Source organism: Rhinichthys klamathensis, unplaced genomic scaffold, assembly GCF_029890125.1.
Source record: "Rhinichthys klamathensis goyatoka isolate OS25496 unplaced genomic scaffold, OSU_Roscu_1.1 h1tg000180l_1, whole genome shotgun sequence".
Lineage (NCBI taxonomy): Eukaryota > Metazoa > Chordata > Actinopteri > Cypriniformes > Leuciscidae > Rhinichthys > Rhinichthys klamathensis.
The window spans coordinates 1,235,038-1,250,160 of record NW_026606708.1 but is presented as its reverse complement, the minus strand read 5'-3'; the positions used below and the strand labels follow the sequence as shown (position 1 = coordinate 1,250,160).

The 15,123-nt window shown below is 42.2% G+C and overlaps 1 protein-coding gene across 4 annotated transcripts in view; it reads left to right on the top strand.

Annotated features, from left to right (window-relative positions):
- Positions 1–5,061: 5,061 nt before the first annotated feature.
- The window catches only part of celsr3 (cadherin, EGF LAG seven-pass G-type receptor 3), a 50,932-nt gene continuing 40,870 nt past the window's right edge, over positions 5,062–15,123 (top strand). For all 4 annotated transcript variants that reach the window (XM_056260857.1, XM_056260858.1, XM_056260859.1 and 1 more), the window contains exon 1: positions 5,062–10,281. In XM_056260857.1, the coding sequence (XP_056116832.1) occupies positions 5,355–10,281 (4,927 nt within the window). In that variant the 5' untranslated portion in view covers positions 5,062–5,354. The remainder of the gene's footprint in view (positions 10,282–15,123) is intronic.

Genomic DNA, 15,123 nt, shown 5'->3' with positions numbered 1-15,123 from the left:
GCCCATGACTGAAGTGTTTTTAAAACATAGCTGCTCTATAAAGGCAATTATAACCCATGCTGGAGCAAATTAATATGCTCCTCCTCTTTAGATGTAATAGGATCCAGTAAGATTTGTTCTCATTAATATAATATGGCATAATCTTTAGGGTCCTATTAAAGGCGCATAGCCAATTCTTTTTCATTAAATGTACTCCCCTTTTTGGCATGAATGGGGCTCTTTTTCAGTGTTCAGAGTTTTTAATATATGTATACTCTTATTGATGATTTTATGTTACTGGTGTTATTGATATGAATATTTTAAAAATTGAATTATATATTTATGTATGAATATTATGTTTAGCCATTTTTCTTAGATTTAGGCACAGATTTATGCTTCTCTTTTATGTTTTATCACTTTAAATCATTTAGGTTTTCTGTGTTAGTTTAGCATGGGTAGTGCAGTTTCATATATATTGGAAATGGAATATATCTACACATAGAATCTGCTGTGTTGGCGCTGTGACAGTTGTGTCTTTGAATGTTGGGGGAAGGTGGTAAGCAAGAAAATATTTATAGCTGCATTATAAAAACTTTCTTTTCTGGCTTTTTTAAATGTCACCTCTCTCTCTCTCTCTCTCTCTCTCTCTCTCTCTCTCTCTCTCTCTCTCTCTCTCTCTCTCTCTCTCTCTCTCTCTCTCTCTCTCTCTCTCTCTCTCTCTCTCTCTCTCTCTCTCTCTCTCGATTTTCCTCTTACTTTCACACTGTAACTTGCTTGCTCATTCCCCTGCATTTTTCTCTTTCCTTCTCATTCCATTTATTTTTTTCTCATTCCCTCTATTTTTTTTATTTGCTGATTTGGGTCACTGGCTGACTAAGAGACAACTCACAGCTGGCCTATAAACAACCTTCCCCTTTCAGCAGCATTAGTTTACACGCACACACACACAATCTCCTCTCACTCCAGCACTCAGCGGCACAAATCTCTCACACATTCTCACTTGGCATCATTTGTTGGGTCTTTTAAAATGAGCTTTATGGACCACTCTCTTATCCTTTGTATTTTCATATCAATACATCTTCTGTGCTGTTTTGACTTAGAAGTGCATTGCAAAAGATTTATAGAAAAATGAAGAGGATATTAACAAGAACCTGAAAGAATCACAACCCCCTCTGTCACAGACACTTCAATCTATTTAAATTTGATTGATTTGCTGTATTTGAAAGCTCAGTATAATTCAGTAAATATCAATAATCAGTTTATCAATGATTTTTTTAAATAAAAAAAATTAAAACATTTGTCAGAAATGCTTTAGATTATTTGATAAATATAAATAATTTGTAATCCTTTTTTTCATTTGATTTTACATTCCATTATGACCCTGCCTTTTTCCATTTTCAAAAATAGGAATAGGCCTGTTTTACTTTATCATTATGCGTAATTCAATCGTGATGTTATCATTAGGCCTACTATAACTTTATCATCCAGCTGTGTTTGTGTGTTCATTTTTCAGCCCTCTGCACTTATATTTCTCTGCCATGAATCACCGCGAACAGCAGATTGCTGTGTTTGTTTATGAAATGGGAGTGATGCGTCAGTAATGCGATGATAACACTTTTTGAAGGGTGCGCGCGCGGCGGGCACGGATTGACTAGCGAGTCAGAGAGCGCATGGTCTGCTCTAAGAGTCATTCGGAAGTTAAATTACTAGAGCTCTATGTCGAAATCCAATAACCATGCGGCAGATAACGACCATACAGTGTTCGTATTAATCCCATAATCCTCTAAAATTGCTAATGACATCACTATATGCTCCCGTGCAACAGTGGCACGAGCCGTGGACGGGTCCTGTGGTGAGGACGTGTGTTGAGTTTACTTTGCTGTTATGGATTCTGGGTGTGGTGGAGCCATATTGAATATTCAGGTTCAGCTCACGTGCGCATCATTTTAATTAATTCGCGCTCACCAGGCACAGACTTGGTGTGGTAGCAGTCTCGCCATGCTCAGCACAGCACACTCCGCCCAATTTACACCATATGCCTTCACCCGTATCTCAAGTGCTCTGTGTCTTGAAGAGGCGGTTGCATTTTGAGAGACTGATTAGTGTGTGTAGGTGTCAGAAAAAATAATGCTTGAGATTTGTATATAGGCTACAAAGAGACTGCATTATTTAAACCTCACTTTCTACATGCACCCACGCTTATATAGATGTATAGGCTATAGGCTAGTGAATAAAAAATGGCCATCACAGTATGTGTGCGATTATCACTCTCTCTTGTGAATATGTATTATATCCGCCTGCCCGTTCAGGGCCAGCCATGACAGATGCTCACTGGGCCGAGGACACCTGCTGCTCTGGCCACAGGGGAGGGGTTAGTGGGGTGAGCAGAGAGGACAGGGTTGTGTGTTGGGAGGGGGTTTGCCAGATGCAAACAATTACAGATCACCAGTGCTGGTGAGACACGAACACAAACCCCTCTTCTTGATGGAACGTACCCCCTACTCTTGCCGTTCCCATGGTAACTCATAGAATAGCTGCGGCCTTGCAGCTGACAGCTTACCTGAATGTGTGTGAGTGTAGGCCTATGTGTGTTAAAGGACCCCAGGTGTGCTCTGTGAAGTGTGCGCCCCTGTAATCCGCAGGCTGGATTTTTGGGGATTACAAATCAGCCCATTAGAGCTCTCACTATTCTCATCTCATAACCCGCACACACAAAGGCTGTATAGAATAGATTGTCTCATGCAGATAGGCGTCTTATTAATAATTTTGTGCAACGCTGTTTAGTGCAAAGTTGATGCAGGCATGAATATAACAAGATTGTGCTTGATATTAAAGCGCTGTAATATTGGTTCTTGTGGTTTTGGACCCACAGAAATACGTGAGACTGTCTTTTTTTCTTTCTTTTTTTTTTACTCACTTTGAATTCCAACTTCAAAATCTACAGATACCAACGCCTGTGAGACTTGAGCTATGGATCTCAGCAGTCGGCAGAACACCAACTGAGCAGGACATGAGCGCTGTCTGTGGTTCTGAAAAGATCAGGTGCTGTACACTCCTTTGGTTCAGGGATTATTTTTTTTTCAGTCTTTACATTGTTGCATTCACAATTGATCCAAGATATTCATCAGATAAGGTTTAGTACACTATTGTAGAGATAATTTAATTTGTGTTTGTGTGTGTTCACATTTACTCCAAGATATAGTCCAAGTAGATACAGTTTACTGGTTCTGAAGATTTTTACCCCGGGTAATTTTTGCATTCACATTAGATCCAACATATTCATGAGATCAGTTTGTAACTGGCTTAGATTAAAAAAAAAAAAAAAATTACCTTGGGGTAATTTTATGAATATTGATCACATTTGATCCAATATATTACTGGTTTAGGGATTATTGTTTTTAAATGTTTTTCCTGAAGTAATTTGAAGTATCTTTGTTGCACTCACATTTGAACCATTTGCATTTATGCATTTGGCAGATGCTTAAAGTGACTTGCTTTCCATTCTTTACTAGTGACTTTAATGCATTCCATGGGAATCAAACCCATGGCCTTGCTACTGTTTGAGCTAATGCTCATATAAATTCTTATAAAATTAGTGTATAAAAAGTCTTATCATTCACCAGTGTGGGCATTGAGAAATGCTGAAATTCAGATCATATGCATTTTCATGACATGCAAGAATTTGAATTATGGGCTCTGCTTTTTTGGGGGAATGATGAGTAACACTAAATATGATTGCACTTCCCAGAGGGTGTTTGGCGAGCCGCTGAATCGCAGGCGTGTTACCCATCAGTCTATCACTCAGGTTTCACAGAGGAAGCTCTCAGTTATGGGAATCCCTCTCCTCCTCACTTAATGTGATTTAGGTCTGCCGTGACTGTGTGATATAATACCATCAAGCGTCTAGACATACACACAGGCACGCCCGCAGAAAGAGACACGAATCTCATCCACACTCAACGAGGAAAATTCGCAAATCATTTTTTTTCCTGCTTAGACATCCCTGGTAGATGCACAAAGAAAGCACAAGTCCTTTACCACAGTCATCACTGCTCAGCTCAGACTACAGCACGAGAAAACAGTGGGGCGCGACGCGCGAGGGCAGCTTATGTAGAGAGAGAGAGTGAGAGAGAGAGGGCGTGCGCGCGCGCACAGTATAATTGAGCCGTATGAATTTTTCAACATTCGTGGATTTGTTCCAACCGTGTCAGTGGCAGGCAGACTGCGAGACACAGATTGGTTTTTGTAACGCGCAAGTCTATTTCTGACTAAGCGTGGATTTCACATCCGCCGTACAGGGCTGTGACACGCGCCTCTGAAATTCACCCACATGCCGTGTGATTTAAAACAGGAAAACAAAAATCATAGTTAAAAAAATGTCTCCATGTCAAACAATACATTTAAAACGAGACAGTGTCTGAATAGGAGGTAGAGCTGGCAGAAAAGAAAAAGAAAATGTGATATTAATGCAATACATTGAATGGAAAAAAATAGGCTAGCCTTGGGAAATCGAAAACTGAATAAGGCATGACGTCACAAGTGGCACCAATTGATTGTTACAGCTACAACCTTGTTTTATACAAGGTAAAATTGTATTGTGTTTGTTACATTTTATGATTTTTAGTTCTTTTATCTTTTTTGCATTACACTGTGTTTTATATATTTTTGTCTTAGCCATTGATCAGGGGAAAAGTAACTCGTTATCCACTGAGACATCATCATGTGGCTTTCTTTCACAGGTGTTATGGAAGATTTCAGTAGCCTATATTTTTGGATACAAAGGTTGGTATTAACAGTAAATAATCTATGGATTTATTGAGTTTTTATGGATATACATTGTTCCGTTTTCACGCGTCTAATTAAGCATATCATATTTCATTATGATATTGTCACGCCTAGGCTACCTCTCCAGCGGTGGACATGGCGTCATCTGAGAGGAAACAGCCTTGCGCACACTGGAACGAACCATTCCCGTATGAGAGAGAGAGAGAGAGAGAGAGAGAGAGAGAGAGAGAGAGAGAGAGAGAGAGAGAGAGAGAGAGAGAGAGAGAGAGAGAGAGAGGAGAAGAGAAGAGAAAGAAAGAAGCGAGAGGGGGAGGAGTGAGGGTAGCACCGGGTTCGCTGTGAGCCATGTTGGATGTGAATGAGAGATGCTGCGCTCGTGTCGCTGCTAGCCGGAGCTCTACCAAACACCGAGAGTAGATGCGAGCTTCCCGGGATCACCGAGCGACCGGGGAGCACGGCGGAAGGAGTCGGGTGGTGGTGGATGAGCTGGCCACTTAGCCGGCGTTTGGAGAGAGAAAGAAAGAAAGACACTTCGGTTCAGAGTGAGGGGAGAAAGGGGGGAGAGAGAGAGAAAGGATTTCACCAGACTAATGGCTGCACTGCTACTGGACTTGGGCTCGCTTTCGCCGCTGTTGTTTCTCCTTTTCCTCAGCTCTTTGTTCACTGTTATCCCGGGGAGTACAGCAGGGCCGTGCTGCCGCTCTCTGTGCACCCACCCAGCCCCCGGAGACGCTCAAATCGCCAACCTGCCCGACGGAACGGTAGCGGGGGCTTTGGCTGGGGGCGATTGGAAGATCCACCCTGCACGGACGGTACGGTCGCATGGACGGGAATTGCAATGCTTACGGTCTAGTGCAGTGGGGATTTCCTCAAGTCCGTTGAGTACGGATTACCGGAATTCTAGTACATGGGTATCAGAACCGGCGGCGCACACCGGACGCTGTCATCCCCAGCCCTTTTGGAGTAACGGTGGCAGCGGAGAGAAGGGCGTTGTTTCTCGTGTTCTCGCCTCTCCGGTTCAGTATGGCAAAAAACGGACTATACAAAGGACTAGAACGCGCTCGCGGCCACAGACGCGCCTCAACACTGGGAGGGTTGTTGTACAAAGCTTGTTGGATAACTCTAGACCCGCAGACAGCAAATCCAGGCCTAAGCACTGCCCATGTCACCTAAAACGGGAGTTTCCCGCTGCCAAGACATCAACTCGGTCGTTATTAAAAGCCCATTCTCATTCTAATGTGGTTTCGGACGCCAATAAATTGCACAAAGCGACAGCGGACCATCCCCTTTCAGGCACCCTGAATGTTATCGATCTCACCAGAGAGGGCTGGAACGGGTCAGGCTTTGAAAATACCCGCGGGTGCTCGGAACCGTGCGCGCGGCAGCTCTCTCTAGGGCTTGGAAGCGAAGCAAGCAGCTGTCTCGAGTCACACCGGATCACAGGTTGTTCTGAAAGGCATTCAGCCTGGCACAGCAGTAACTGGCACCGGTTCAACATTTCTCTGGGGCGCTACGCTGTTTGTGAAAGGCAAGCAAGAGAAAATACAAACACCACATCTTCAAATAACAACTCAAAAGTACAATTTGTGCATGCAAAGTCTGATCGGAATAGTCCATTGAAGTATTCTTGTACACTCAAACGGACTGATGCTCTGGATTTAATGACACATTCTGACTGGGTCAGAACTGGGACTTGCTTTGATGACAGAAAGACTCATTATAATAGATCAACTAGGATCAGCGCTGCTCCGTCTTATATCGGTGATGTACACAACTCTGACTCATCTGCTACTGGCATTCCCAGGGGTCATAATGCATCACATATCTACCTCTTAATCGAGCTAAACTTTCCTAAACGTTCTCGTGACTCACACATTCACATGCGAGGCAATCACACAGAGCGCGCGAGAGAATATTCAGCACCCGCTCAGTGGACAGCGCCAGTCTCCGTGCATGATCTCGCTTACTCGAGTGACTTTACTGAAAGTTTGTTGCTGAGGAATTGGAACAGTAACAATAACAACAACTGCGCCAAAAATCGTAATAATAACCACAACAACAGCAGCAGTCCTGGCGATCAAAATGCAACTGAAACTCAAAATGTTCCTGGCACTGAAGAGCGCGACTTTGTAAAAGGGGAAAGCGCACGCTCTCCTTCTCCTTGCTCCGGTGCGCGTGCAGAGTGTGATGACTACAGCGCCGACGACAGCTTAAGCGCCGATGGGGGAGCCACGCGGCCGCAATTAAAGTCCGGTAAACGGGTGTCATTACAAGCTGAGGGTGTCAGCCAGCCAGAAGAGCAGCTGGAAGCCGCGGCTGAGTGCGGTAGGAGGGAGGCACAGATAGAGGGCGGGGTGAAAGGGGAGGAAAGGGGGGAGGGTGACAGACAGCATGTAGAGGGAGAAAGGGAGGAAAGCGTAGAGTGGGTGATTGCAGAAGACACAAAGGAAGAGACAGTTTTAGAAGAGACAAATTTACTGAGAAAAAAAGAAAAAGGTCAAGGCAATGGCACCTCTCAGTCCGAAAGAGAGAGTGATGAAAACAAAGAGGGAATGTATACTGAACAAAATCAGCTTGCACATAGTGTAGATGGGGTGAGAAACACACAAAAAAGGCAGTACAGTGAGAAACTAAAAGCAGTAGAGAGCAATGAAGTGCAGAGAGGAGAGGAGCAGGAGTACAACGAAGAGCAGACAGGTATCCCTCCTGTTGGGCGCTCCCGTAGAGCTGCTAATCGACATCCCCATTTCCCCCAATATAACTACCAGGTTCAGGTTGCTGAGAACCAGCCTCCTGGTACCTCAGTCATAGCTATGACAGCTGAGGACCCTGATGCTGGTGAGGCAGGCAGACTCAGTTACAGCATGGCCCCTTTAATGAACAGCAGGTCCATGGATTACTTCCAAATCGACCCAATTACTGGCCTTCTCGCCACCACACACATTCTGGATCGTGAACACATGGACTTGCACTACTTCAGAGTTACAGTCACAGACCATGGCTCACCGCACCTTTCTGGAACAACTATGGTGACCATCACCGTGGCTGACCGTAATGATCACTCTCCTGTGTTTGAGCAAACAGAGTACCGCGAAACAATTCGAGAGAATGTGGAAGAGGGATATCCTATCCTACAGCTACGAGCAACAGATCTTGACTCACCGACAAATGCCAATATACGCTACAGATTTATTGGAGAAAGTGCACCTGTTGCACGCTCTGCTTTTGAGATTGATCCACGATCAGGCTTGATCACAACACGAGGTATTGTTGACAGAGAAGCAAATGAGCGTTATACATTGCTGGTGGAAGCAAGCGACCAGGGGAGAGAGCCGGGCCCACGGTCAGCCACTGTTAGCGTCCATATCACTGTATTGGATGAGAATGACAATGTTCCACAGTTCAGTCAAAAGCGGTACGTGGTTGCAGTTAGAGAGGATGTTCGACCACATTCCGAAATCCTCAGAGTCAGTGCTTCGGACCAGGATAAAGATGGGAATGCTGCTGTGCACTACAACATAATCAGTGGGAACAGCCGAGGACAGTTTGCCATTGACAGTGTTACTGGAGAAATCCAGGTGGTTGCACCGCTGGATTTTGAGACAGAACGTGAGTACACGCTGCGACTGCGGGCTCAGGACAACGGACGCCCCCCTCTCTCCAACAACACTGGAATTGTGAGTGTGCAGGTCACCGATGTCAACGATAATCCACCCATCTTTGTATCCACACCTTTCCAGGCTTCAGTGCTGGAGAGCGCTCCTATCGGTCACTCCATTCTCCACATACAAGCTATTGATACAGATAATGGTGACAATGCACGTCTGGAATACCGTTTGACGGGGACTGGCACAGATACACCGTTTGTGATCAACGCTGCCACTGGTTGGGTCACAGTGAGCTCAGAGCTTGACCGTGAATCGGTAGAGCACTACTTCTTCGGTGTTGAGGCTCGAGATTATGGCGCCCCACCTCTTTCCGCCACAGCTAGTGTTACGATCACAGTAATAGATGTTAATGATAACCGACCAGAATTTCTACAAAAAGAGTATTACGTTAGACTAAATGAAGACGCAACTGTTGGAACAAGTGTGGTCAGTGTAACCGCAGTTGACCGTGATGTGAATAGCGCCGTCACATATCAAATCACCGGTGGAAACACACGTAATCGCTTTGCCATTAGCACAGCCAGTGGCGGAGGACTTGTCTCCCTAGCACTGCCTTTGGACTACAAACAGGAACGTCGCTACGTGCTAACAGTCACTGCTTCTGACAGAACTCTCCACGACACCTGTCAGGTGCACGTCAACATCACAGATGCCAATACACACCGGCCCGTGTTCCAGAGCGCTCATTATTCAGTAAGTGTGAATGAGGACCGGCCTCCTGGCAGCACCGTGGTGGTCATAAGTGCCACAGATGATGATGTTGGAGAAAACGCACGTATCACTTACTACCTGGAGGACAATATTCCACAGTTTCGTATCGACCCTGCATCCGGAGCGATCACACTTCAAGCCGAACTAGACTACGAAGACCAGATGACTTACACTCTTGCTATCACTGCTCGAGACAACGGAATCCCACAGAAATCTGACACTACATATGTGGAGGTCAACGTTAATGATGTAAATGACAACGCACCTCAGTTCCTGAGCCCCAGGTATCAGGGTGGAGTCAGTGAGGATGCTCCTCCTTTCACTAGTGTCCTACAGATCTCTGCTACTGACCGTGATGCTCATGCCAATGGCCGTGTCCAGTATACATTCCAAAATGGGGAGGATGGTGATGGCGATTTCACTATTGAACCAACCTCTGGGATAGTCCGAACCGTCAGGAGGCTTGACCGTGAAAGTGTTCCCTTCTACGAGCTGACTGCATTTGCCGTGGATCGCGGTGTTCCACCTCAGCGTACACCTGTACACATTCAAGTCAGTGTTATGGATGTCAACGACAATGCTCCTGTGTTCCCTGCTGACGATTTTGAGGTTCTAGTCAAGGAGAATAGCGCCGTTGGGTCCGTCGTTGCTCAAATTACAGCCACTGATCCAGATGAGGGCCAAAACGCTCAGATTATGTATCAGATTGTGGAAGGCAATATTCCAGAAATCTTCCAGATGGACATTTTTTCAGGAGAACTCACCTCTCTAATTGACCTTGATTATGAAACACGGAACGAATATGTAATCGTTGTCCAGGCCACGTCAGCGCCGTTAGTCAGTCGTGCCACTGTGCACATTCGACTGGTTGACCAAAATGATAATGGGCCTCAAATGCAAGACTTTCAAATCATCTTTAACAACTTTGTATCCAATCGATCCAACACCTTCCCAAGTGGGGTTATTGGACAAGTTCCTGCCCATGACCCAGATGTTTCAGATCGTCTCTACTACACTATAGATCGTGGAAATGAGCTGCACCTGCTGCTGTTGAACCACACAAGTGGGGAGATCCGCCTAAGCCGGAAACTGGACAACAACCGACCATTGGTGGCCCCGATGCTCATCACCGTCACTGGTAAGACCAAAAGAAGGAGGGAAAGATGTGAGGGGGAGGGAGAAAGAAAAGGAAGAAATGGGGAAATGAGGCAAGGGCTATTAAGGTCATGAGGATGAAATCAAATCAGGTCAAATTGGTTTTGCTAACTCTTTTCTTCAGAGCTCTATTATGAAATATTGCTGAAGGCAATGTGTCAGTGTGCAGAGTCTATGTAAGTGGCAAAATGGAAAGAATAGAAGATATCTTTGGAGAGAGCTGACCCTTGACTTGCATTTTTCCCTCTAAAGACATTTAGCGATCAATGTAAATTACTTTATGCTGGCACGATTTCTTACTGATATTAGCAGGTAACAATACCCTTCAGGAGTCTCAGTGGTAACATGAGAGAGTGTAAGTGCTGAGAAGAGCATTGCTTGGCCACAACGGCTGATGTTGTTGATGGCATTGCTGGGAAGTGTACATAATCATGGCTTTTGAAAGGTTATAAATGGTGATTTGTTATTTACAGACATTGTGACTAAATGGTAAATTTTGTGGCTGTTTTGTGTTTATTTAGCACTTAGAAAAAAAAATGTCCTACTTGACTTGAAAAATATTGCTGATTTTGTATTTACCTTACCTGGCAGTTTGTGTGTGTGTGTAGGGCATATAGATTGGGGAGTTTGTAAGACTGCAGTGTTGGACAGCTCAGTTACCCTCTGGTAAAATTCTAACTCTCTCTCCTCTGAGGAAAGCACACTTCCGTTTCCATCCCCCTCTTGCTCTTCATTCCTCATTAATTTTTTTTGCTTCCTTGCTTTCTATCCCTTTCTTTCCCTTTTTTCTCAAATAAATTTTTTTTTCTGTTGGGTTAAATAGTATAAATATGTGTTTCTAAATGAGCGGAGCAGCTTATGCATTGTTTGACTTTATCAGAGTTTTGATGTCCCAAGGGAAACGGAAGGTTAATTTGAAGGAATTTCCTCTGAAATGATTCCTTTGTATTTCAATTCACCCAGAGAAACAGCAGTTACAGTTTCCTAATGAGCACAGCTCATTGTCTGTAAGATGAGATGACATGGTTTGAAGCTCAATGTCGCTTTTATCTTGTTATTCTCCAAGCAAGGCTTGCATGTGATTAGTTGTAGTGTTTATTTTGCTATGCCTTTAATGATGTGATGTACAAAATCCACATTTGAGGTGTTGCCAAAATCATATTGGTCTCAGAGATAATGCATGTTTCAAAATAAGTGTGTGTGTGTGTGTGTGTGTGCATACTGGTAAATGTAGTTTAATAGAGGATTACATACAGCCCTCTTATCTTGCATGCTCTCTCTCTCTCTCTCTCTCTCTCTCTCTCTCTCTCTCTCTCTCTCTCTCTCTCTCTCTCTCTCTCTCTCTCTCTCTCTCTCTCTCTCTCTCTCTCTCTCTGTTCTACTTTACTTTGAGTGTAATAGGACGTCCTTAGGGGAAGCCTGGCTTTGGAAACAAACGGAGCACAGTAATCAGCTGTCAAACTAGTGCCCGAGATTGTGTGTGTGTGTGTAATCAGATGGTTTAATATTCGTTCATGCAGCCATCTACATTGTTTATGCCTACATCTGGGTTTGTTTGTGCATATATTAAGTTTGTGTGTTTATACACATGTGTTTGTGAGTGTGTAAGTGTTTGTAGTTGAGTGCGTTTTGGCTGATGGGGTACAAATATATTTCCATGTGACTAATTCCAACTATGAAGGACAAATACATCTAAGCATTTCACTTTCTTTTTGTGCGCAAACCACACATACAGTGACCCATGACACCTAGTGCCTGTTTTGGACATGCTACAGTAGGTTTGTAATTTCAATGTTCAGAAGTACGTCAAATGTGAGAGGTGCTGTTGTGAGAATTTGTCAGCATGTGCATGTGTCAGGTAGTGTTTTTGTGAGCTGGTAAAAAGATATTTGCATGTTTTCCTATGACCCCAGCAAGAATTGCATCAAACACACTCTCACAGACAGTTATTTCTAACAATCCCCTTGTGCAAAACAAGCCTAAAACAAAGGTCACTTTAGAATGGGTAAGGGAGCTAGCTTATAAAAGATTAAAAGGGTCTGAGAGAGAAGTAGAGAGAAATACAATGAAGAAAGGAGAAATTATGGGTTTAAGGAATGTGTATAGGAGGAAGAAGAAAACAGACTGAGGAAGAGAAGATAACAAAACACTGAAGTGTGGAATAGAGACTTGGGAAATGGAGGGAGGTGAATGACTGACGAGTGATTGAACAGACGGAATAGAAAGAGGAAAGACTCGCTGAGTTCAGGTCTACGCTTTGAACAGCTGAAGGAAAATTATTTCAGATGAAAGAAATGGAAAATTGCCCTCTTTGAAACCAACCAGCTCTTAATATGCTTTATATTGAATGGCTGTATATGCAATGCTTCTGTTTGTATTTGTGCCTGCACTTACAAATCATCTTCATAACCAGTATTTTAATCTGGTTTTCCAGTAAAATATAAAAAAAAAATCTTATAAACAAGATAAATGTAATTAAAATCTAAATGTATGATATAAGACAAATTGACAAATTCTTTTTGTTTTAAGCATACATTTCACAACATTTTGAAAGATTTGATAGATAAAACAAACAAACAAACACATGCAATTTGTCAACAGGGTTAAAAACATAATTTAAGTTATATTCTCTAAAAAGAATAACCATGTTATTGATACCATAAGATGACATACACTACCATTCAAAAGTTGGACAGTAAGATAAAAAAAAAAAATGATTTATTTTAATTTGAAAGAAGCCCCTTGGGTTCACCAAGGATATTTATTTGATCAAATACAGTAATATTGTGAAGTATTATTACAATTTAAAGTTAAAGTGTTCTATTTTAATATATTTTAAAATGTGACGGTAAAGCTGAATTTTCAGCATCATTATGATCCTTTTAGAAATCATTCTAATACGGTGATTTGGTGCTCAAGAAACATTTCGTATTATTATCCATGTTGAAAACAGTTGTGCTGCTTAATATTTTTGTGGAAACCGTGATATATTTTTTCAGTATTCTTTTCAAGTAAAAAGCAATCTTTACTTTTGTAAAAAAAAAAAAAAAATTTACTCTGGGACCTGTTAAAGGTATTGTTATTATAATTATAACCTTTATTTTACCAGGAAAGAAGCACATTGAGATTAAGAATCTCTTTTACAAGAGCGTCCTGGCCAAAACTGACAGACACAGCACGTTTGAGTGTAACAATTAACATCCAACAATACATACACATATACACACACAAGCAACTCTAATAAAATTTCAATATCAAATACATAACTAGCTAAAACATCTACAGCCCGATGTTTCATTCTCCAAATCATTTAAAACTATTTTAAAAGTGTCCAACGAGACCAAGTTCCTTAGTTTCAATGTACTTTGCAAACAATTCCAGGCAGAGGGAGCAGCAAATTTAAATGCCTTTTTTCCAAATTCAGTCCGTACCACTGGAACAGACAGTAAAAATAATTCCTGTGACCGGAGGCTATAGCTAGAAGGATTCTTTTTACAGATGTATGTACAAAGATATGAAGGAAGTAAACCCAGGATAGACTTATAAATAAAAACATGCCAATGTTTTTGTCTTCGGATGGACAACGCAGACCAGCCAACCCGAGCATACAACACACAATGATGAGTGAGAGTTTTAAGATTTGTTATAAACCTCAGTGCACCATGATAAACAGTGTCTAAAGCATGTAAACATTGTGTAGTTGCATGCATATATATCACATCACCATAGTCCAGTACCGACATAAAAGTCGCTGCAACAAGCCTCTTTTTTGCCTCAAAGGAAAGACACGATTTAATTCTAAAGTAAAAACCCAATTTCACTTTCAGTCTTTTCACCAGTTGCTGGACATGAGGGCCAAAGGAGAGTGCGTCATCAATTAAAATACCCAGATACCTGTACTGAGACACAAACTCAATTTTTGAACCTTGGGACGTAGTAATAGGCAGAAGATTATTATGAGGGATTAATTTGGATTTAGAAAACAACATGAATTTTGTTTTATCCACATTTAAAACCAGTTTTAATTCAATTAAGTTATGCTGGACAATATCAAATGCAGACTGTAATTGAGAAAGACCTAGATTGGGTGTGGATGCTGAACTATATATAACTGTATCATCAGCATAATAATGAAACTTTACATTATGAACATTACAATCAATATAATTTATATATAGAGTAAATAGGAGTGGTCCTAGGACTGACCCCTGTGGCACACCTTTAGTGACATTAAGTGAACCAGAGATAAAACCTTCTGCCTGTACACATTGAGTTCTGTTTGAAAGATAGTTATTAAACCAGCCAATCGTATGTTTAGTTAATCCAATACTAGATAATCGTTGTATCAGTAAAGTATGATCAACAGTATCAAATGCTTTTGATAGATCGATGAATAAGGCTGCACAGTATTTCTTGTTTTCTACAGATTCAATAAAATCATTTAGTACCTTTAAGGCTGCCGTAGTTGTGCTATGTTGTTTTCTAAAACCAGATTGAAAATCAGACAGGGTATTATTAACAGACAGAAATTCTTTTAATTGATTGCTGACAAATGTTTCAAGAACTTTGGCCAAGACTGACAGCTTAGAAATAGGCCGATAGTTATTTGGGTGTGTAGGATCTCCGCCTTTAAACAGGGGAAGAACAAAAGCTGATTTCCATATAAGTGGAATTTCATTTAAGTCAAGTGAAAGGTTCAAAATATAAGTCAGAGGTGGAGCAATAAAATCAGCTGCTAGCTTTAAAAAGTAAGGTTCTAAATCATCAGGACCTGCCGATTTCGAAACATCCAAAGATTTAAGGGCTTTGCACACCTCAGAGATTG